Below are 22642 nucleotides of genomic sequence, written 5' to 3'. Positions count from 1 at the left end.
CATGTGAAAAAAAAGTTACACGATGTACAAAGAAAGTTACGGCCAGTTGATAATGACTACAATTGACAGGGACGGTTGCACCTGCAACCGTCCGTGCCCCGAGTCCCACCTATGACTAAGGGGTTACTCTGAGATAAATTAAGAGCCAAAACTTGACAATGAAAATCGTTTAATGGTTCCCTACATACTTTACCATTAAAAAACTCTTGTGTTCAGTTAATTTTATTCTTCGTTCTATCGGTATCAACGACTAAATTTGACAAAATTCCTTAAACGTGAAACTTTTTTGTTGAGGGATTTATTTACAATAATTTATTATTGAGTGCAATGAAAATAGTTTAGGAGTCGGACAATTAGCTTTCTCTTCCTCTAATGGGCTCTGTGCACTACGTTTTATGGATAAATGATGAAAAGTTCCGAATCTTTTACCAGCTACGTCCATTCATCACTAATTCACAATTACCACTTACATTCCTCACTGAATACACGTCATCCAAAAGTGGGTTTTACAAACAAAATATTCATCGTTTTTCCATTCTACCCGAGCCCTTCGCTAAAAACTCATGGCAAGGCGGGAAGGAATGCCTGAAACAGGATTGCAGTGCTAATGCATTTCTTTTGCTACATGGGAACTGTTTTTTGGATCCATCCGAATATCCAGTGAATTGAAACGTGCATGGTCAAAACTAAGGCTGCAAATGAATCGAACCGCTCGCGAGTCAAAGCTCGACTCGACTCGAGCTAGAGCTAGCAAAATCGAAACTCGAACTCGAGTTCGAACTCAAAATATTAAGTTCGTTAGCTCGTGTACATATATATATTTTTTATTTTAATAATAAAATTACATATATATTCATAATATTTTATTATTTATTAAAAAAATAATTATTTGTTATTTTTATTAGATTAAACTCGAGTTACTGAGCTGTTTACGAGTCAGAAATTCGAGTCACATTACGAGCTAACAATTCAAGTTGCTCGTGAGGCTTGTCGAGTCGAGCTCGAGCATGACTTTTCCTTGGTCGAGTTGAGCTCGAACTCAATTTTCTTGACTCGTCGAGCTCGAGTTCATTTGTTATTAAGTCGAGCTCGGCTCGATAAGTCCAAATCTCAACTCGGCTCATTTGCAGCTCTAGTCAAAATCAGCACTAACTCATTGTCAGCATAGAACCGGAAAGGGGTCAATAGCAATTGCCAGTGATCAATATCGATGCTCGAGAAATTGCCAGTGATCTATATTGAAAGCAAAATCTAAACAGAAAATAATAACACAATTAACATGTACCATGTACCTTAATACAGGAGAAATACAGCGGATCTCTACACTTGATACTAGTTACAAGCAATAAGGGTCCAACCTTACCCCATGGCCCATACAGCCCATACACATGCTCATTTATCTATCACTTTTCAATAGCCCTGCATCTTTTCCCCGACCAACATTACAAAAAGGAAAAAGGGGAGACGCAGACAGCTTAATTCTTCAGATTATCCAGAAAGGGAAGATTAGGGGTGAAGGAGAGAATTGATTGGCACCAATAAAAAAGGGAAAACTCCAATTACTTCGTTAACTAAACGAATAATTTTTCCCCTGACAATTCCAAATCAAATATATATAATTGTCAGTAGTGGCTGACAACCTTTCCCCCTATAAACTTCAACTTACATTTATTTGATGGTAATGTAGCGATTTGTGCCATGTTTCGCCCAGTGCTCTTTAAGGTCAACAGGGTTTGACAGATCGTGGCCTTCTGCTGCTAGGCGACTCAGCAGTTTGTTAAAAGCACTTCCACTCATCTTCCGACCACCAATTCTGGCATGACGCTTATTAGGCACTGCTGGCAATGGATACATAGACAAATTGGTGGTACAACAAGATGATTGCCAGCCTCCATTTCCCCACTTGTAGCATGGCCTGAGAACTCCTGTGCAGGAGCACACAGGCACTGGCATGGTTGACTCGTCAAAAGCAACCTGGTTCAAACCCAGGTCCTGATCCTTCCAGTCTGGCTTCGAGACACCTAGTTGTCTGTTCAGGTCATCAGTGCCACTACCCACTTCCTGCCCAGGCTTCCACTCATGTGACTTGCCAAACATTGTTTTGTTGAGGTCCTCACCCTCCCTTTTAACCTTCTTCGATGACTTTGAAGCCTTCTTAGTTGATGTTACTGCCTTCGGATCCTTGGTTCGTTTTGTCCTCCTGGACTTTGCAGGCTCCAGCAAACCAGGTGATATTGGAATAGCATCACTTATGGGCATATCTCTGCTACCATATGGAGGTTCATTTACTTGGGGCTGGTGGTGTACGTGCTGCTGAGGATGGTGCATATGCTTCACACCACGTGTAATTTGGCATCCTGGTGGGCAGGGAGACATATTACCACTATTTATAGAGTTTTCGCGATACTGAAGAGTGGCAATTGCATTATCGCGTTCCATAATGGCATTATTTCTTTCAGCTATTGCTGAATCCCTCTGCAGGATAGCCATGTCTCGTTCTGCCAAAGCAGCCTTCTTCTCAGAAAGAGCCAAATTCCTCTCCTGGATAGCAGCATCTCTTTCAGCCATAATGGCCATGATTTGTTTCATTGATGGCTGATGCTGCATTAACCACTGAAACAAATGCATCAAAATAGTTATAATTAGCACCTATAGATAGCATTCCATAGTACAGATACTATAGAATCCATTTCTCTCCCATGTAGGATTTACTAAAGAAAATGTAGTAAAAATAAAACCGTATCACTGATCCATAACATGTCGAATCTAACCTGACCCTGAGGTGGCTTATGACGCCCATTCTCACGATGCCCACTATCATCCATCTGTAACAAACAACAGGACTAGCGGCTGGTATCAGTATGAACTTTCCAACCAGTACTATAGGTGCAACATGGACTCAGGTAGGCATGAAACAACCACTCAGGCCCTGCAACCAAACATTTAAGAACAGCATATCTAAAAAGATTCCCAAAAATTTCTAAAGGATGCAAACTCTATACTTTTCTATACAAAAAATTACAAAGTAGAAATGAATGATACCATTAACCCAAGCAGGAGGATCATGAACTGAAACTCATATTCCGTAAAATTCCTGCTTGGAAAAATTCACTTGTGTGTCAGCATGATATCCAGTAAAACAAACTCATTATAACACAATATCTTTGACTTAAAAACAAACAATTTCTTAAGGCATAAGAAAACCGAGCAAGTAGAAAGTACGCACATACTATTTACATACAATAGAACTACACTATATTTCTAAGTCACTTCTGCCTGACGGATATCAAAGGATTGACATCCTGATAAAACAGAAAACCCCAACAAGAAGCACAAATGAAATACACCTGGAAAGCTCATACAGAATCAATGACCAATAATTTATAAGACAATAATTCTTCTGGAAGACAGTAGTCAAAATTGCAATTAGCATATGTTTCCTACATCATAACCAAGTGTGTTCAAACTCTTCTAGAAATAATTAAAATTCTATCTGTTACAAATGAACCTTGTTAGGATTTTTATCCTACTTTTTGTTGCAGACACAAGTACATGAGCATCTGCAAAAAAAGCATTTGCAGACACGTTATGAGACAGAAACAAGGGGAATATTGAGAAAGCAAATGCAGCACGTATTTCCAATAAACCAATGACCAAAATGTGACACAGAGTGGCAATGGGTGAACCACTTTCGTAGCTGAAGGAGGTTCTATAAGCTAACTTTGAGCAGCAAGTTTCTGAGAGCACTTCCAAATCGCAAACCAGAAACATGAGAAATTAGTCCACCCCAAAAGTATCTAGATTTTCTTTATCATGCATAACGGCATAACTTTTAGAGTAATAATAGAACCAGTCTAACGGTCCATTTTAAGGGCAGTATGAACCTTGAGTAAACTAGAGTTTCATCAAATAGGCACTTTTCCACCAATAGTTCTACTGGTAAAATTGTTCCCTTCTCAATGGGAAGCAAAGCTAACAAGAAGAAATCAAGTAAGCCTTTACACCTACAGTTTTTACATATTTGTCGGAACCAAAAGAACATTACAATATTCAGCACCCCGTCAATGTTATCCTCTCCATTTCCCTTCAATGCACACTTCATCTTATTTAGATCTCATTTGGGAAAGAAAGAACAACAGTAACTCAGCTTTAAAAAAAGAAAAGAAGGAAAATTAAGATCCCGAAAACCCCAACAAAGGAGCGGAGAAGGAAAGTCTGTCAACTGAAATGAACTTTAACGGCTTCCGAAGCTGAATTTACAGCTAAAATTTCAAACCTTCAATGCTCTAAAAAGCTCAAGTTCACCAAAAATGAACTTCAACCTGCATCACACTTGGGGAAAAACGAACTAAAACTACTGGCTTGAAAAAGAAAGAAAAAAAGATATCCAATCAACTTGATTAAAACTCAGCAGGGGACAAAATAAAATAAAAAAAAAAAGGAAAGAGCGCAAATTAATCAATGCAAACACAGTTGTATTGACATAAAATAAACAGTCAACCAAATCAAGTAAGAAGCTAACACAAAAAACGATGAGTAGAAAAATCAAGTAACAGCCAGGATTAAACAGAGATCATAAGTTAATCGAAAGCTCACAGTGAAATATCATGGAGCAAAGAGTTGCAGAGACTATAGAGAGAAAGCAAAAGAGTCAAAACCCTAAATCGAAGGAGAAGGTGATTGAAGAAATATCTATGACGAAAGAACAGTTGTTGTAAGGGCAAACAAGAGATTAAGCCCCCATTACTCCAACATCAACTCAACACACACGCGCACACACACACTCTCTCTCTCTCTCTCCTGTTTTTAACGTTCTTTGTTTTTTCACTATTTACAGGACCTTTCTCTCAAGTGTCAACGCCACCATGCCATCACCTTTTTTTTCAAAAAAAAAAAAAAAAAACTGCTACGCATAGGGATGTTTTAAAAATAGGGATCATATCAGAAAACTCCCCTAACGTTTTTCTAAAATGTTACCTAACATCCTTAAAATTTTAAAAAATTATTTACCTCCCTTCCTTTTGTTATTTGTGTAACAAAATTTTGAAAAATACTAGACCACCCTTTTATTTGCTAAATAAAAATACTCCAAATCCACTTTGTTTACTCTAAGAAAATCATCATCTAAAAAATAATTTCTAATAATACTACCACGTCAAAGTGTTATAGTCCATAAAAATATAAATTTTAAAAAAAATATTTACAAAGAAATATATCAACACCAATTTAACTATATATGTTCAGAATCATTTTCTTATGAGTCTTATATTTTTTTTCAACTTCTTCTCAACCCTGCTCAAACCTTTAAATTGTGTTGATTATCATAAAAATTAACTAAAAATAAACAAAAAAATCATACCACTCTCTATCACAATTACAAAAACTAAAAGGCAAACAACATTTAATATACTATGTATAATTTACAAATAAAAACCTCATAGTCATCCAAAAAAAATGAATAAAGGAAAATATTGAAGAAAGGAGAAAATGAAGAAAGTGACTTTTGTTTCTCTTTTTTTTTATTTTTTGAATTCTATTTATTTGATATGTAAATTATATATCAAGTGAAAATTAATGTAATCTTTTTACAATTATTAGGGGTACGTGATTTTTTAAAACATTAAAGGTGTCAAGTGATATTAATGGAAACGTCAAAGGAGGTTTCTGATATTATCCTTTAAAAATATTTGAAAATGATAGGGGAAGTGCGAAATGACTGCTGGTGAGGAGTGACCGCGAATCCCTCGTCCTGACTCCTGAGCCGTCCATTAGATGTTCTTAAGATTCGTGCCATACCACTTTTTTAATTTGTCCTTGTACACATTTGATCCAATGGCTTGGGTCCGCCTTTTTCCAAAACTTTTCTCCACAAAAAGGCAAATCAAATGGCTCAAAAGGATAATGCCAATTTGACCCTCTAAGGCTCCTAAAAACTTTTTTAAAAAAAGCAGAAGGAGCTCGTGAAAACTTCAATATGACCCCCTCTAAGGTGACAAATTTTTGATTTTGGCAAATCTCTTTTCCTCAAGGGTATGCCTGTAATATCCTTAAGGGTCTTAATTCTCAACAGAAGTTAATATTGTGAGATTAGCAGTAATTAAGATGTGGAATGGACTTATCCAGTTCCACCAAGCTAAGATGCACAAACTATAAAGTATCCTTGAATATTTGCTCAGATTATACATACTTTTGACATGAGTAATACAACTCAGCGTTTCGAAAAAAAAAGGAAGGGATTAGCAGTAATTTGCAAGTGGCTCCGTTTGGATTAGCTGTTTTTAGGGTTGTTTTTCAAAAACACCACTGTAGCATTTCGAATCTGAAAAACAAGTCCGTTTGGATTATTTGTTTTTGGGGTTGTTTTTCAAAAACTATATGAAAAACTTTTACTGTAGATTTTTTTGGATTATTTTTAGAGGTATTTTTGAAACATATTTTTGAGTATTTTTAGAATATTATAATTTTTATATTTTTATATAAATATACATTTATGCATTTATAATACATTTATATTTACAAATGTATAAATGTATATTATTATAAATTATAAATTATAAATGAATATTATATAAATGTATAAATTATAAATTATAATTTTTATATAAATATACATTTATGCATTTATAATACATTTATAAATAAATATATTTATATATTCATATAAAAATATATAAATGTATTGTATTCTATATAATACATAATATAAATATATTTATAAATGTATAAGTGTATATTATTATAAATGTATAAATTATAAATGAATATTATAAATATATTATAAATTATAAGTGTATATTATTATAAATGTATAAATTAATATATTATAAATATATATTAATATTATGTAAAAATGTATTTATATAATTAATATAAATGTATATATGCATTAATATTATGTATAAATGTAAAATTAATATTATGTATATTAATATAAATGTATAAATGTATTATAAATGTATTATATTATATATAATATATAATATAAATGTATATTATAAATATACATAAATATTTATATATTATGTATAAATGTACATTTATATAAATGTATAATAAATTATATATTATATTATATATAATTTATATAACATATAATATTTATGTAAATATATTATAAATATATAAAAATATATTTTAAATAAAATAAAATATTTATGATATGTATACGTAAATATATAATATTAGAAATGTATAATATATATAATATACATTAATATTAATATAATTTATATATAATATACATAATTGACATATACATATTAATATATTTTATAAAACAAAATTGCATAAATATATTTATAAATTTATATATAAATAAATGTATTTATATAAATATATAATATTTATTTCAATTGACATAATATATATAATATTATACATAATTGAAATAAATATATTTATATTAATATAATATATATATAATATACATAATTGAATATACATATTAAAATACATAATTGAAATATACATATTAAAATATATAATTAAAATATAATTGAAATATACATATAAAATACATAATTAAAATATACAAATTGAAATATACTTATTAAAATATACAAATTAAATATGCATAATTGAAATATATTTGGAGTTGTTTTTGATATATTGTTTGGATTGGTGTTTTTGAAGTTGTTTTTGAAATACACATTTACTGTAGCATTTGGAATGTGAAAAACAGTTTTTCAAAAACAGGCTCAAAAACACCAATCCAAACGTACCCTGCAAGTGTCTTTGAAAATAATATATATAATATATTATGAAATTGAGCGTATTCTTTAATTGGTTTCACAAACTTTAAGCCATGGGTGCACTTGCTCATCCTCAATTCCGTAGCCAAAACTCTTGGGGAAACTTTCCAATAATGATGCACTCTTATACAGAAACTTTGACATTCTATGATTTATGCGTGTTTTCATTCTTTTTTTTTGGTCATTCATCAATTTTTTATTTTATCTATATCCTACTCTATCCTAATCTATATAGAGAGGCCCAATTAAACCCATGAGAGACAGATGAGAACTAAACCATCACTGGATTAGACTACGCACTCATCTGGATTTCTTGGAAGATATACTTATTGTAATAATTGATGGGAGATAAAGTTTAAAATCTTGACTCACCCGTCACCGGTCCAAAAGCTGTTGGTTTGCGTGTTTTCATTCTTGGAAAGTGATTTTATGAGATAAAATCTAGTCTCATTTAATAACATCATCTTATCTTTAAGAGTCAAAACAAGAAAGACAGTTAATTTGCTCTAATCAACTTATGTTTTTCATTTTTATCATGTAAAAAAAAAAGAAAGTAAATTTCATTTTGATTTGCAGTGTCAAAGCATAGTCCTTTAACAATAAAGTGCCAAGCTCGAGGGCGATCGGGCTGAGAGTGTCAAAAATTCGGGTTGTATTCTATCGCTATAGAAAGCAAGAAGTCAAAGCTAGAAGGGGAATTTGGAAAATGAAAGGCTTTACACCACAAATATATTTTGATGAAGTGTCACACAAACGTGGTTTCCATATGGCAGTTTCCTGTCAGCAAATTCGGGCTGAGCATTGTCCCCCTGCAGGCCATCCAAGAAAGCCCAACACGGTTCGGCTGAAAAGTGAGGAGTGAAAAATGCAACTATGCAAAAGAGTCGACTGTACATTCACCTGAAATTCACGCCAAATTCACCGCGGACTTTCCCACAAACTCCCACGTCACCATCTTTGTTATAACTCCAATTTTGTGCCTCTCACTCCTCAGCTTGTTAACTTCGTACGGCCTGCACTGAGATAGCAAGAAAGCAGAGATTAATGTATAAATAAAAAAAACGCTTCTGCTTCCATTTTGCACTTTCGTCATTTTCTATGCAATCCGAAGTTTTTTGTCTTTTCCAGAACACCTTTTTCTTCTGCTACTATTTAACGTAATCACCGCCAGTTTCAGCGGGAAATTCGCTTGTTTTCAATATAAAGTAAGCGATAATTCCCATTACTTTCCTTCTTCCTCATTTTCTTTTCAACGCGGCTCCGCTGATCGATGGTTTGATTGGCTGCATTTCTGATGCTGTAAGGTAAATCACTTTTGTGTTTCTAGAAAAAGTTTTCTATCGGCTTAATTTTCTTTCGTTTCTCGTAGAGTTGTAGGGTTTTGGATGGATAAGAGTTATTGAGTGGAAATGAATCAAAGTTCTGAGTTTTCTCTGATTTTAGCTCTTGGTTTATTTGATTTAATTGGGTTTTTGATAGAATTAGTAAAATGCCGGAATTTTTGCTCCTTCATTTGTTTTGGGGTTTTGGGTTTAGGCCGGGGGGTGGGGGCAAGAAAAACCCTGCTTTGTTTGATACACTTCAGTAGTTGACTAGCTATATTCTTACTCCAGTTTCAGAGATTTTGGGCATTTGCTTGTTCTTTGAGGCTCAATTCAGTGGCCCATTGAATCAGCACTAAACTTCTGGGGGCTAGAGGATAATTTAGGATTTGACGAGGGAGGATATACTTCTTGCGTATTTGTAATCAGAATTTTGATGGCTCAGTTGAATTGTAAGCAACCCATGAATCAGAACTATGGCGCGGGGAGTTCGCACTCCAGGTCTACATCTCAACCTGCATTTTTTGCTAATCATAGCTTGCCCCCATTGAGCCCGTTGCCTCATAGCGAATCCTCATTGGCCTCCAACTCTAGTATCAAGGACGTGTCAATGGATGAAGTGGATGTTAGTTCTCGAGTTCCGCCAGTGGTTGGTGGTCCCTCCGTTACATTTGAGAATAATTTTCGAGGCAATTTTGAGGGTCTTCCGCCTCGAAAAGGCCATAGGCGATCCAGTAGCGATGTTCCCTTGGGGTTCAATGTTATGATTCAGACTTCACCTCAATTGGTACCAATAAGCGGTCAGGGAATATCGGGCAAAACAGCCTTTGGAAGTGATAAAGTTGGAATGGATAAGGCCATTCATTTGCAAAAGCAAGAAATGGATGCAATTAGTGAAGGTAACAGCAATTTCAACAGCATGGGTCAGAGAAGATTGGAGGGAGAGATTGTGAATGACTTGTTTCAATCTTATTTGAAATTGGACAATGCAGATAGTCTAAATCCTTCTAGAACTGATGAGAAAGATAAAAGAAGCATGGTTAGTGGCATGAAGAAATGTGGTGGTGAGAATAGTAATACTGAAGCCCAAAGCATCTCAAAGGCAAATAGTACTAAATTCGATGGGACAGGTTCAGCAGAAGGAAACAAAAGGAGTGCTACTGGGGATATTGCTCCTGCTGCTCGCCACTTTAGAAGCCTTTCAGTTGATAGTGCCTTTGGAAGTTTGCATTTCAATGAAGTGTCACCAAAGTTACCTAGCGCTGCTGGGATTCATGTCAGTGAACTCTCACCAAGCAATTTGGCCAGTGAAAACTCAGCTAAGTTTAGCTTGGACTTTGGAAATGGTGAATTTAGTGAAGCTGAGGTAAAAAAGATTATGACAGATGAGAGACTTGCTGAAATTGCCTTATCAGATCCAAAACGTGCCAAGAGGTATGTGTACTGGATATGAATTTGAACTGATGAATTTTTTTGAAGTTACATTTGTAGATTGGATGTCTCATTTACATGGTTGAAATTGTTTATCCAGGGTACTAGCTAATCGTCAGTCAGCTGCTCGTTCTAAGGAGCGCAAGTTGCGATACATCTCAGAATTGGAACACAAGGTGCTGACACTGCAAACCGAGGCCACTACACTATCTGCACAACTTACTGTTCTTCAGGTTTGCACATGAGTTTATGGAAATCCAGTACTAAAATCCCAGTCAGCCCTATGGAAATCAATGCCTTGGCCACAAATGCTTAGGACTAGTTTTTTTCTTAAGGAGGTAGCCTTGATCCTATGGTAATTGTCTATGTTTTTTTTTTCTTACAGAAAGATTTTTCTGAGCTTACAAATCAAAACAATGAGCTGAAATTTCGTCTTCAAGCCATGGAGCAACAGGCACGACTTAGAGATGGTATTTGCACTTCCTCCCTTGATTCTTTGTTGATAGTTTGTCTACATTGTTGATCTACTGGAATCTCTGTATAACCTTTGAATTATGTGTGTTTGCTACAGAACCCTTTTCGTAAATTTCTTTTGGCGAATAAGAGGGGGGGGGGGTGGAGGAGTGATTTGAAATTCGTTTGGATTTATGAATGCAACAATATTATTATGCACAGTCCACTGAGTCCTGATTATTAAAGATGATTTGGTTCTGTTTCTCCATTTGCTGACTTACATTGCACCTCCCTAGTTTGTTGAAAGTCTGTGTCATGATAGTTTTGGAGCTCAGATAAATCTTCCAAATTATTAGTATCTGCAAACCTGTTATCGTAAAAACAAGTGCAATTCTTTGATAGAAAATTGGCAATACGGTCAATATCAAAAGATTTAGGGCCTAAAACTCTTTATTTTACCAATTCTTGTGTCAGGTGTGGACTGTGACGTAGTGCTTATTTATTTATTTGCGTGTTGGGGCATTTTGCTGGGTGGGGTAAAGGGAGGAGGAGGCTCAGCCGGGGGGGGGGGGGGGAAGTTATTGTGACTGAATTTTGTATGAGTTTAATTATGGATGTGTGAGACCTAAAAGTAGCAGTTTGACCATTCAAGATAGAATCATGATAAGTTACATGATTGGATTATTTAAGGGCTACTCCTCTCAAACACCTCCTTCCAGCTTGTGGCTTATTGAAGACTAGAATGCGAGACCTCTTTATAAATGCTTGGTTGGTTAATGCTCCTCTTTAGCCTGCTTATATGGCAATTTGTTATGAAGAGTGACTTGGTATGTAATGCGTGCTTTTGCCCTGTTGTTGTGCAGATATGATGAGTTTGCCTGTCTTGTATTATGCAGTTACAAACAACTATTAATAGGCACAAGATATTATTGTACAGATAAATTTTTCCCCCCTTCATTTTAGTCTTGGGTAGAACAATTATTTATGTTGGTATATTTATGGCAGCTCTTCACGAGGCATTGACCGCAGAAGTGCAGCGTCTAAAGCTTGCAGCTGCTGAGCTTGGTGAAGATGATGGGTCATCGACTTCCATGATTCAGCAGCTACCCATGAAGCATCATGTACTCCAGCTGCAGCACCATCAATCCAGTCAAATCCAACAATTATCAGTTGCAACATCCAAAACTGCAACAACAACTTCGGCAACACCTACTTCAGCTTAGTCAGCTGAACGAAAATTCAGCATTCTTGGGCATTTCCTAACGAACCGGAAAACTTTGCCATATAGATAGAGCTCGTAGACTCAGGACGATCTTCCTGTGTTAGAAAAACTGAAACGTTCCGTACAATTTGTGGCTCCTTAACTGCTTGTTGCATACTTTATTTTGGGTTATTTATCCAATGAACCAGTGGCTTTCTTCATTGGATTGCTTTATAAATATTTAGGAATACTTAGACCTGCCGCTCTGTACTGCGGACAGTGGTGCAGCCAGTAGGAAACTCTTCCATCTTGTGGTTGTGGCTCCCCAGAACTTCTTTGTTTGTAAAATAGGTGGTGGATAGGTATACAAAATAGATTTTGAACATTCCAACGTTGTCTTTGTTGATGTACATTTTATATCGTGTTTTAATTGGTGAAGAAACTCATATTCAGGAAAGTTATGTGGAGTTGCCTTTCATCAAATTTTCTGTTAGCAAAGTTAACGTGGGGGGAATTCTGAACTTCAAAAAAGATGGGAAAATCGTTCAAAACGTCCCTCACATTTTACAAAATAACTTTTTTCGTCCTTTACTTTTAAAAATATAATTTTACGTCCTTTACAAATTCACATTGGTCAAATTTGGTCCCTGTTTAGATTTTCAACTAGTTTTTTGTTGGAATTCACCACGTGCCTTGCACGTGATCATATTTTAAGGGCAAAATTGTTAAATCTAATTTTATATAATTCGATTCATAATCCCTCACATTTCATAAAATAAAATTTTTCGTCCCTTATATTTCACAAAATGAATTTTTTCATCATTTATTGATCATGTGTGTGAATAATTTTTTAAAAATTCATGTATATATTTATTTGATTTTACTTGAACAGTACGAATAGCATATGAAATCAAATAGAGATATATTACATACTATTCGTACTGTTCAAGTGAAATCAAATAGATATATATATGGGTTTAAAAAAATTGTTAGTTTTTCACTTATATTCATTTTCTTTTACTCGAAGATTGAAAATAAAGAAGACATTTAATCCTAAATATTATCGACTGTTTATATCGAATTAAATTTGGATAGAAAAAGTAAACAAAAGAAAAGTATGACAAAAAGAAATAAATGACTGGCACTTTCAAATTTTAAGACAATCACAAGGTAAGTAATTCAACTGTTAGTCTTAAAAGTGTCGAATAGAAATTTCATATTTAAACTGAATTTTGTTAACACAATTATAAAATTCGAGTTAGAACCCATTAATTAGATGACCTTATTATACAATTCAATAAATAAATTATTATCAAAAGAAAAATATCACAAATATTGAATAGGTTCAAATGGTGAAATCATATAAATATATACATGGATTTCAAACAAAATCATTAGTTTTAAACCCCTATATATATATATATATATATATATATATATATATATATATATATCTATTGAATAGTTTGTATATAACTACAATTAGTATGTTTAGATGAAATATAATAGAGATAAATTACATGTTATTTATACTGTTCAGATAAAATCAAATATATATATATACGTAGATTTATAGAAAAAAACTATTCGTACACATAATCAATGAGGGATAAAAAAATTCATTTTGAAAAATGTGAGAGATAGAAACGTTCATTTTTTGAAATGTGAGGAACGAAACAATTCATTTTGTAAAATGTTAGGGACGAAAAAATTTATTTTGTGAAGTGTGAGGGACCTATGAATCAAATTATGTAAAAATTTGATTTGACAATTTTACCCTTAAAAATTGATCACATGCAAGTCACGTGGTGGATTCCGATCAAAAACTAGTCGGAAACCTAGGTAGGGACCAAATTTGGTCAATGTGAATTTGTAAGGGATGTAAAATTACACTTTTAAAATTGGGGGACGAAAAAAGTCATCCTGTAAAATGTGAGGGACGTTTTGAACGATTTTCCCAAAAAAGATGGAGAAGAATGCTTGAAAGTTGACATCTTGACACAGAAGGTGAGGTCTATAAACGACTCCGTTTGGATTGGTCATTTTTTCAAAAATAAAATTTTCAAATATAATACTACAGTAATACACAATAATTCAAAAAACATCTCATCTATACAATATATCAAATATTTCAAAAAATTATTATAGTAAAAATTTTTCATATATACTACTACAGTAAAATTTTTCAAAAACACATTAAAAAACAGTTAATTCAAACGAAGCCTAGAAGAACATAAAGTAGATATTGCTACATCTCATCAAGTTATCTTCTATTAATAAACTCTAAACACATCCTTCTTCTATTCAAAATTGAAAATATGTTCCCTCTTTTCTATTCAAAATAATGCAAGCAAAAAACCAAAATCAATATTTTGTTTGGATAGTGGATTATTTGCACAAATTTATTTACTTGTATTATTGACATATTTTTCAATCGCCTTATTATCTTACATGCATCACACAATAAAAAAGTGTTATAGTATTTTTTTCAAAAAATTATCCCAAAAATAAACAACCATCCAAACACACTCAATATTAATATTTTACAAATATAAAGTTAAATAGAAAAAACTTATAATATGAGATAGAATAATAATAATAGTTATATATGTATTCATATGGTAAGTTATGTATAATTTACGTGTTTTCTTATAGGACATCGTTAGAAAAACTCTTTAACATGTTATTAAAATAGTAAAAAAATTGAGAAAAAAAGGGGGAGAATATAGCCAAAAGAATTGAATGGGAATCAAGTCACTTCATCCTGAAAGTGAAATGTCCAACAGTTCAACCGTACAAGGCATACGGCGGGCTCACAAGGCTTGTTCGAAGATTTGGCCAACAAGTTAAAAAGCAGCCCTCCCCCTCCCTCGAGTCCAATTGCCCCTTCCGCCCATATATTGCCCCAATGACGAAATTTGCGGGAAGCTTTATGAGGCCGAAACCCTGCAACAAAAACAAACAGGAAATTGATCCGACGGTGACCAGATACAAGTCGGAGACAACCGTCCAGGCCCCTCGTCCATAAAAGTCATACCAAGCCCATAAAAAGTAGTACCGCACTACCATTTATGCCCGGACTGGATTTCGACGCCGAGTGAACAAATGGTACAATTATACTGCTATAAAAGGAAAGAAGAACGACAGATTTTTGAAAAATATTTGTACGCTTAAAGGAAGGAAACAGGTGAAGTCACTCACTTGAGCAACAATTCAAGTATATATCCCATCCCATCTACTCATTTTTTTTTTTTTATCCACCAAATTGTAAAGCTGTATTCTTTAATTAGATTCATTCATTTATTACTCATAAAAGTCGCATTCTCGGAAAACCCACAATCCCTGTCTTCGCAGATATATCTCTTTCACTTTTTTCTTTAATCCAAAAGGAAACAAAAAATAATAATAATAATAACAACTCCAACAAACACAAAAAAAGTGCTTACTCTTGTTGGCATTGTTCGTAGGGTTTCGAATGAGGTTTTCTCTCTGATCTAGGGCTTACTTAAACCCTAACCGCCGATTCCCGTAAACTAGCCGTTGCTCCGTCGATTGCAAGCTCTTTTTGAACCTTCATTCGGCGGCAATCGGGTAATTGCGGTTGGATCTCGGAGTTTCTTTGTTTGCTTTATATATATAAAAAAAAGTGAAAGGTCTTTTCATACCTAATAGAGTTTTGGTCGTTTAGTTTGCCGGAGATAGATGGCAGCTGTGGAGCCGGAGAAGAAGGTGGAGGAGGAAGAGCAGGCTGTGAAGGGTGGAGAGCTCTTGTTCTGTGGGGCCACTGCTTGGGACGCAGTTGGTCGGCGCAAAGGTTTGGAAGGGAACTTAATTTCTCCGACTCGGCTCCGCCCTCTTATTGGCATTAATATTTCTTTCGTTGCCTCTGGCTGCAGTAAGCTTCTTAGCTTTTTTGTTTTTCTTTTCCTCAGTCGCTGATTTAGCTTCAGTCTTTTCCTTTTATTTTGTGCTAAATATTTTACCTTTGCGTTTATTTACTGCATGTAGCTCTAGTCCTGCCATTTTTTGGTATGCTAGTTTCAGTTTTACCTGAATGAAGTGAAAAGAGCTTTGAAATTTATACATCTTCGACGCTAGTGGCTGTAGACTTGTTTGGCTTGTCATTTTTAGGTCAAAAGAAAAATGCAGCTAATATGGCAACAATTCAAGCATGCCTCTTGCTCTAAATGTGTACCAGGATCTTTCATAATACTGATATTTTGTTCCCGGGTGTAATGTGTGCCTTTAGCTTCTTGTCACTGCGTGGCTTTGGATGTTGATGGACGTTGCTACACCTGGGGCCGCAATGAGGTGATTTTTGAGTTTCAGTTCAAAGTTTTTCTCCCAGTAATATTTTTGTGTAGAAGTATCTGTAAAAAATATTATGTGGTTTCTATGTTGTTAAAAATGTGCAGAAGGGGCAGCTTGGTCATGGAGACAAAATTCAGCGTGATAGGCCCACTGTTGTTTCAGGACTCTCCAAGTTAGTGGCGTACTAGCTCATTATAATCCTTTCTTTGGTATTTTCCATCTGAATTCCGGTGGTATGAGCTCATGGTTCTTGTACTTTGCTTGAATTGCTTTGGGAATATCTTACTGCAGCCCTTTTTGATACATAATTTAGGGTTTTAGTTTGAACTCTGTTGACCCTCGTTATCTATCCTTTTTTTAATTCTTTACCATCTCCCTCACTAATGGAGACTAATTAAATTGCTAAACTCTTTTTTACCAGGCATAAAGTCATTACAGCAGGGGCAGGAAGAAGCCACACTGTAGTGGTGACTGAAGATGGTGACTCTCTTGGTTTTGGTTGGAACAAGCATGGACAGCTGGGTACCGGTTCTGCTAAAAATGGTTTGTGTTCTTCTTTGCTGTGCCTTGTATCAATATTCTGACAGTTGATTAAATTGGTGCTTTTTGTGAACAGTATGCTTGATGCACTGAAATGGATCAATATCAAATTTAGTGATCTAGTCTCACTTATATGTGGTCTTTTATGTGAATGTTGCTCTGGACATGGTAATACAAAGTTGTATGTACCTTACTATAAGGGCTTTGTAACTTGCCTACCTTTGCCTTTGTTGCAGAAGTTGAATTATCGCCTGTCCGATGTCATGTGTCTGATGTTAGTAACACTGCTTGTGGGGCTGACTTCACTGTGTGGTTGACTTCTGTTGAAGGAGCATCTATAGTGTATGGTTTGGGAATGTTTTCTCCTTCTGCATGTACTAATGTGGAGCTACTCTTTGATGATTTCATCCGTTGACAAGCTCTGTAATTTTTTCAGAACTGCTGGTCTGCCACAATATGGTCAACTTGGTCATGGAACAGATAATGAGGTATGTGTTAAGTTGCTCTTTAGACATATTTGGATTGTTTCCATACATATCAGAGAGAGAGATTTACACCAAGAGAGAAACAGGTTCTGGCTGTCAAAGCTAGAATCTTCAAAAAGTTGATTTTGTATCACATACTTGATAGTGTCTAACCTGGAAATGATCGATGGGCTGTGTTCTTTATGCTTGAAACAAAGCATGAGAACATTTACCAGGCTGAACTCCTTAAGAAACATTGTCCATTGTGTTAGTGTTGGCTTAAACCAAACTGTGAATGTTGTGGGTTTCATGCCACTCGATATTAAGATGCAATCTAATGACTACAAGCATTTACGGGTCTCATGAAAAAGGGTATGCTGCATCCAACTGTACATTGTCACGCCAGCAATTGATTTGTAGTTCATATAAGTGATGTTTGCATAAGTGGTGTTGCTATAATTATTGTAAAGGATTTTTTTAATCCCTTTTCTGCAGTACAATACAAAAGATAGCTCAGTGAGGCTTGCATATGAAGCTCAACCCCGCCCCAGAGCTGTAGCTTCTCTTGCTGGAGAAACCATAGTTAAAGTTGCATGCGGAACAAATCATACAGGTTTGTGAGATTATCTTCATACCGTCTATCTTATAAAAGTGTAATGAACCTTTATAGTTTATTTCCAAAATGCTGTTAATATACATCTGACTTGAGTTTTTAACATTTAATTCAGTGGCAGTGGATAAGAATGGTTATGTTTACACGTAAGTTGAGTTGCATGTTTAGTGATCTGCTATTAAGTTTTGTTCATTCAATTGCTACCATGTGCTACGTACTGACCTTCATTTTTTTTATTTTCTGGCGTAGATGGGGATTTGGTGGTTATGGGAGGTTTGTATTCTAGATTTTAAGTCAACTCATTAAGTCAATATCAAGAAGGTGTGGGCCTTTCTGATTAGCTGTCTCTTTTCCCCATGGTCATCTTGAATTTTGCTGGTCTGCTAATTACAGACTTGGCCATAGAGAGCAGAAGGATGAATGGGTTCCCCGCCGTGTTGATGTCTTCACTAGGCATAATGTTCTGCCTCCAGATGCAGTCGTTTCTGCTGGTTCTGTCAACTCTGCATGTACTGCTGGTACAATAAGCCACTCCTTTATTGGCTATTTTCAGTGCTACATGATACTCTAAATTTTATTGTTGCCGTTTTGTGAGCCTCAACCTCTTCTGCTGGTATGCTGCTATGGCATCATACAGAAGATAACTCTAACTGGGGCCAAGCTCCTAGAATGTATATCCTTAAAAGTGAAAAGGTCTCTGCTTAAGTCCTTTAAATAATAGATAAAATATTGAGGCACTGATTTCAATCAGAGGGTATAAGACCACTATAATACTGGAAAGTTTCTTCTTCTTCTTCAAAATAAATCAGGTACTTATGGTAGTTGTTTTTGCAGGGGGAGGACAGCTTTACATGTGGGGCAAGATAAAGAACACGGGGGATGACTGGATGTATCCTAAGCCTCTAATGGATTTAAGGTTGTGTACATGTCTTGAATCTTTATCATTACCTCTTTCTCGGTGTAGTTTTCTTCATTTGGCTGGGCACACATACATATACAGCGATTTCAAGTCATAAGCAGCGTACATGAGTTACTCTTCATCAATTCTTGTCTCTCATTGATGTTAATGTGTTGCTTTCTATCAGGGGAAATCTCCCACTTTTACGAGCACTGCATCTTTCTCCCTTTGAAAGTTAAAATGAACATGAAAATGATGTAAGATGTTAATGGACAAAAAGAATTTAGCTGATTGGTTTATTGCATTCTCATATTAAATTTTGCCATTTATACACTTATATTGAATTTGTTCAATCTAGCTTTGATATGGTATAATTTTGCCCTTAATTATTCCACATGGAGACTAACAGGGTTGTTCTCATATAACCTATGTTCTGAAGTGGCTGGCATCTACGCTGTATGGATTCAGGTGGTATGCACCATTTTGTTGGTGCCGATCGCTCGTGTATAAGTTGGGGACATGCACAATCAGGGGAGCTGGGATATGGACCTGAGGGGCAGAAGTATGGTTGACGTCCTACTGATAATCATTTTTCGTTTTTACCAGTGTTCCTCTGTCAGTGTTACTTATGTTTTCTGTTTCTTTTTCATTGCAGATCTTCTGCAGTTCCCAAAAAGGTCGACATTCTGGAGGGCATGCATGTTATCAGGTTGGTAATTCACCACTAAATACATTTAAATAGGTCACAAATTAATGTAGCAAGAGCTTATTTGAGCTTTCTTTTGTTCGCCAATGTAGTGTTGCATCTGGATTTGCCCACTCAATGGTAGTAGTTGATAGGACTAATGTTGATGATCGACTTGAGCAGGTAAAAACTTTGCTCATCTCTCTCTTTTTTGTTTTTAATTAAATAACAAATTCCTATATGGAGGGGATGGTTATATAGGGAGACGAAGTGGTTGAAGTTTAATTGTAGGATCTATTGTGTGGATTTGCCCACTCAATGGTATTAGTTGATAGGACTAATGTTGATGATCGACTTGAGCGGGTAAAAACTTTGCTCCTCTCTCTCTTTTTTAATTAAGTAACAAATTCCTATATGGAGGGGATGGTTTCTTGGATTTATCAAGAATGGGGTTAATAGGGAGACGAAGTGGTTGAAGTTTAATTGTAGGATCTATTGTGAGGTAGTTACAACTGAAATGCCGGAAGATTTAACATAAGGATATCTACTGTTATTGGTATTTGGTCATAGAGTATCCTTATGTTAGGTGCTGAGTATCACGCAGTTACATCCTTTTAATAGGAGTCTGATCTGACGTGATGCTTCTGATAATTATGATGCACGAGTTTTTCTTTTTGTGTGTTTTTTTTTGGGGTTTGGGCGGGTGTGGCAATGTGAGGAGACCATATTATAGTGTGTGTATGTATTTCTATCTTATTCTTCTTTTTTTTGTGTATATTTATTTTTAAGGATCAGCTTCTTTAAAAATTGCATCACTGTGTTTTACCCAGTTCCGCCAGAATATAATCTTTGTCCATTTACTTTTGGCAGCTGGACGTGTATGATGGCAAAGCCTCTTTTGAAGGTATTGACTAGCAAAATTATGAATAGGGTGTTGTTTCTGAATGTTGTGCATATGTTTAGGCATTAGTGCGTTGTATATTCAGCAACTAGTTGGGAGATCTTGAACGTGATCTCTTAGGATTTTCATAATATGGTTGGACTAGCTGTTCTGTTATGTAGATGGGGTTCAAGACACATAAGCATATCTGATGGACTTAATTTCTTAGAAAATCTTAGTTTGCAGATCCGGCATTGCCAACACTCCTCTGATTTTGAATATTGTTCCTGCAGCAAATGAAGAACCACAGAATAATACACTGGCTCTGAAAAAAGCAAAAAAGGGTGCTGAAAATTCCAAGAAAAGGAAAAATTCAAAAGATCTACCAGAGTCTGAAGAAGATGGCGAATCTAGTGACGATGCTAGTGATGAGGATGAAGGAAAATTGAATGGGCAAGCTGAGAACAAAAGGAAGCAGAATGCCAGAGGTCGAGGCAAGAGCATTGGCAAATCATCGGGTGACAAGAAGGGCAGCGGGAGGGGGCGAGGGCGTCCCTCGTCTGCTAAGAAAAGTTCCGAGAGCACCCCAGCAAAGTCAGGGAAAAGGGGAAGACCCCGAAAATCATGATCTACAGTTTTCTGCCGATGGAGCAATTTTGTTTTCCACCTGGGGTGGTGTACTATGTCCTTGTTGGCTGCTGCATCTGCAGTCTTTCGTATCATCTTTTTTTTTATTATTTTAAATGTGCTTTTCCCCTTTGCATTTTATCAGGATATGATTGTTTCTTTGGAAATGGTCATCTTGAATTTGATGACAATAGCGTTTTAAGGATGTGCCTTGTACCTTACATTATTACTTTCCAGGGAAAAAGAAGAATTTTTCTTACTTCTTATATTCTTTGTTTCAAAGATTGGGTAGCGTAGTAGCGAGGCAAAGAACTTTAAGTGGTGCCTAGTATTGCATGTTGAATAGAAGTTTGAGGTTTCTGGTCTTCTTCCAGTGAGTTAGCAGGTGATGGTTTGTGAGTGGAACATGCTATGTGGAGGAAATGTGCCAGGTTGGTTGGGAAGACTGGTTCGCATAGTTGCTTGATAACATTTGAAGGGAAAGAAAGACTATCCTGCAATGCACGTTAAAACTGATCCCCACTTGAATTGGTTGGATGTTTCTTCAGGGTCCTACCTTCACTCATGTTTGCTGCCAAGTATGGAAAGCTGTAAGCAGGTTTCCGCTTGCTGAGCAGAGGTTGTCAGTTGTGGTCTCACTGCCAACAAAGAATGTTGGAATCGGAGGAAGCTTTTTTACATCACAATCTGATTAATCCTACTGGGCCTTCTCTTCGCAATCATAAAAGCGATTTAATCATAATAATTGAGAAGAAAGGCACACGAGGACATCTGGGCTGAAACGCTACGGGTAATGTGCAGCAGTTGTTTGTTTCATCAATGTATTTGAATCTTCAGGAGATGAACTGTCCATCGCTTTATACGATCTAATAACTAAGTTGATCTCTCAACTCGCTGAAGGGATTTTTATCAATTTCTTTTTTTCGGTCCAAGGATTTGTATTACCTTACCCCCCTTCTTGAAGTTGAACGATGCACCAACGAGATTGTAGCCAGATCCGTACGAATGTTCAAGTCCTCCAGTTGTCCACAACAGACATTGAGACTCTCAACTCAAAGTGGCTGGACTTTACTGATGGAGAGGATGCAGTAATAATTCGCACCAAGAAAAAAGGAGCCTTGAATCAGTCCGTGGTTTGTAATGATTGAAGGTTTCTCCATGTGACCAAGGCTCCACCACCACAATGACCACACCTCTAATTCTTTTGAAAAAAGAAAGCTACACGCTTGAGAATGACCCCTGCTCTTGTTGTACCTAATTGCTTGTTACTTGCTAATTGCCCACGAGCAGCGTGGTATTCTCCACCTTCAAGTAATGACCATTAAGGCATGCCTCTGCAGTTTTCGACCGTGACGTATTGCCTTAAAAGATGTTCCCCAACCTATAACAAGCATGGAAGAACCATTTTATGCCTTCAAAGGCTGGTTTCCTTGATTAAGTAACGAATTCCAAACCCCACAAAAAAA

General features: G+C 35.6%; 3 protein-coding genes across 11 annotated transcripts; 2 read left to right on the top strand and 1 right to left on the bottom strand.

The window, feature by feature from the left end:
- Positions 1–1211: 1211 nt before the first annotated feature.
- Positions 1212–4809, bottom strand: LOC113714572 (protein BASIC PENTACYSTEINE6-like). 5 transcript variants are annotated; one of them, XM_072069090.1, is made up of 4 exons: positions 4597–4809; positions 3043–3094; positions 2772–2825; positions 1212–2613 (listed from the first exon to the last, which is right to left on the bottom strand). In XM_072069090.1, the coding sequence occupies exons 2-4, from the start codon at positions 3064–3066 to the stop codon at positions 1669–1671; spliced, it is 1023 nt and encodes a 340-aa protein (XP_071925191.1). In that variant the 5' UTR covers positions 3067–3094; positions 4597–4809; the 3' UTR covers positions 1212–1668. The 5 variants fall into 5 exon arrangements, with proteins under 5 accessions (XP_071925191.1, XP_027094278.1, XP_027094279.1 ...); XM_027238477.2 differs by having other exon boundaries at positions 2772–2929; positions 4597–4807; XM_027238478.2 differs by having other exon boundaries at positions 2772–2929; positions 3050–3094; positions 4597–4807.
- A 3811-nt stretch (positions 4810–8620) lies between these two features.
- Positions 8621–12615, top strand: LOC113714944 (bZIP transcription factor 29-like). 3 transcript variants are annotated; one of them, XM_072069674.1, is made up of 5 exons: positions 8621–9055; positions 9365–10507; positions 10605–10680; positions 10890–10974; positions 11963–12615. In XM_072069674.1, exons 2-5 carry the CDS (start codon positions 9510–9512, stop codon positions 12178–12180), a joined length of 1377 nt encoding a protein of 458 aa, XP_071925775.1. In that variant the 5' UTR covers positions 8621–9055; positions 9365–9509; the 3' UTR covers positions 12181–12615. The 3 variants fall into 3 exon arrangements, with proteins under 3 accessions (XP_071925775.1, XP_071925774.1, XP_071925773.1); XM_072069673.1 differs by having other exon boundaries at positions 8627–9055; positions 9519–10507; positions 10605–10737; XM_072069672.1 differs by having other exon boundaries at positions 8627–9055; positions 10605–10737.
- A 2614-nt stretch (positions 12616–15229) lies between these two features.
- Positions 15230–21442, top strand: LOC113714643 (uncharacterized). Of its 3 annotated transcripts, none has more exons than XM_072069138.1 (18): positions 15230–15375; positions 15626–15749; positions 15847–16053; positions 16408–16469; positions 16574–16641; positions 16891–17012; positions 17246–17351; positions 17446–17497; positions 17969–18086; positions 18202–18232; positions 18336–18359; positions 18480–18604; positions 18921–19002; positions 19424–19546; positions 19640–19693; positions 19783–19852; positions 20540–20573; positions 20843–21442. In XM_072069138.1, the coding sequence occupies exons 3-18, from the start codon at positions 15861–15863 to the stop codon at positions 21175–21177; spliced, it is 1599 nt and encodes a 532-aa protein (XP_071925239.1). In that variant the 5' UTR covers positions 15230–15375; positions 15626–15749; positions 15847–15860; the 3' UTR covers positions 21178–21442. The 3 variants fall into 3 exon arrangements, with proteins under 3 accessions (XP_071925239.1, XP_071925240.1, XP_027094419.2); XM_072069139.1 differs by having other exon boundaries at positions 15327–15345; XM_027238618.2 differs by lacking the exon at positions 15230–15375 and having other exon boundaries at positions 15423–15749.
- The last annotated feature ends 1200 nt before the right edge of the window (positions 21443–22642 follow it).

Source organism: Coffea arabica, chromosome 10c, assembly GCF_036785885.1.
Source record: "Coffea arabica cultivar ET-39 chromosome 10c, Coffea Arabica ET-39 HiFi, whole genome shotgun sequence".
Taxonomy (NCBI): Eukaryota; Viridiplantae; Streptophyta; class Magnoliopsida; order Gentianales; family Rubiaceae; genus Coffea; species Coffea arabica.
Note: the sequence above shows the minus strand (reverse complement) of the source record. Positions and strands in the feature narration are given on the sequence as shown.

What these genes read in the sequence shown, in the direction of transcription:
- LOC113714944 (XM_072069672.1), top strand. Translation starts at nt 9,510, where the DNA reads ATGGCTCAGTTGAATTGTAAGCAACCCATGAATCAGAACTATGGCGCG. An exon ending in CACAACTTACTGTTCTTCAG is followed by an intron (nt 10,738 to 10,889) that starts GTTTGCACATGA and finishes TTTTTCTTACAG; the next exon opens with AAAGATTTTTCTGAGCTTAC. An exon ending in ACAGGCACGACTTAGAGATG is followed by an intron (nt 10,975 to 11,962) that starts GTATTTGCACTT and finishes TATTTATGGCAG; the next exon opens with CTCTTCACGAGGCATTGACC.
- LOC113714643 (XM_072069138.1), top strand. Translation starts at nt 15,861, where the DNA reads ATGGCAGCTGTGGAGCCGGAGAAGAAGGTGGAGGAGGAAGAGCAGGCT. An exon ending in ACACCTGGGGCCGCAATGAG is followed by an intron (nt 16,470 to 16,573) that starts GTGATTTTTGAG and finishes AAAAATGTGCAG; the next exon opens with AAGGGGCAGCTTGGTCATGG. An exon ending in CAACTCTGCATGTACTGCTG is followed by an intron (nt 18,605 to 18,920) that starts GTACAATAAGCC and finishes TTGTTTTTGCAG; the next exon opens with GGGGAGGACAGCTTTACATG.
- LOC113714572 (XM_072069090.1), bottom strand. Translation starts at nt 3,066, where the DNA reads ATGATCCTCCTGCTTGGGTTAATG. An exon ending in TCCTCCTGCTTGGGTTAATG is followed by an intron (nt 2,826 to 3,042) that starts GTATCATTCATT and finishes TGTTTGTTACAG; the next exon opens with ATGGATGATAGTGGGCATCG. An exon ending in ATAAGCCACCTCAGGGTCAG is followed by an intron (nt 2,614 to 2,771) that starts GTTAGATTCGAC and finishes CATTTGTTTCAG; the next exon opens with TGGTTAATGCAGCATCAGCC.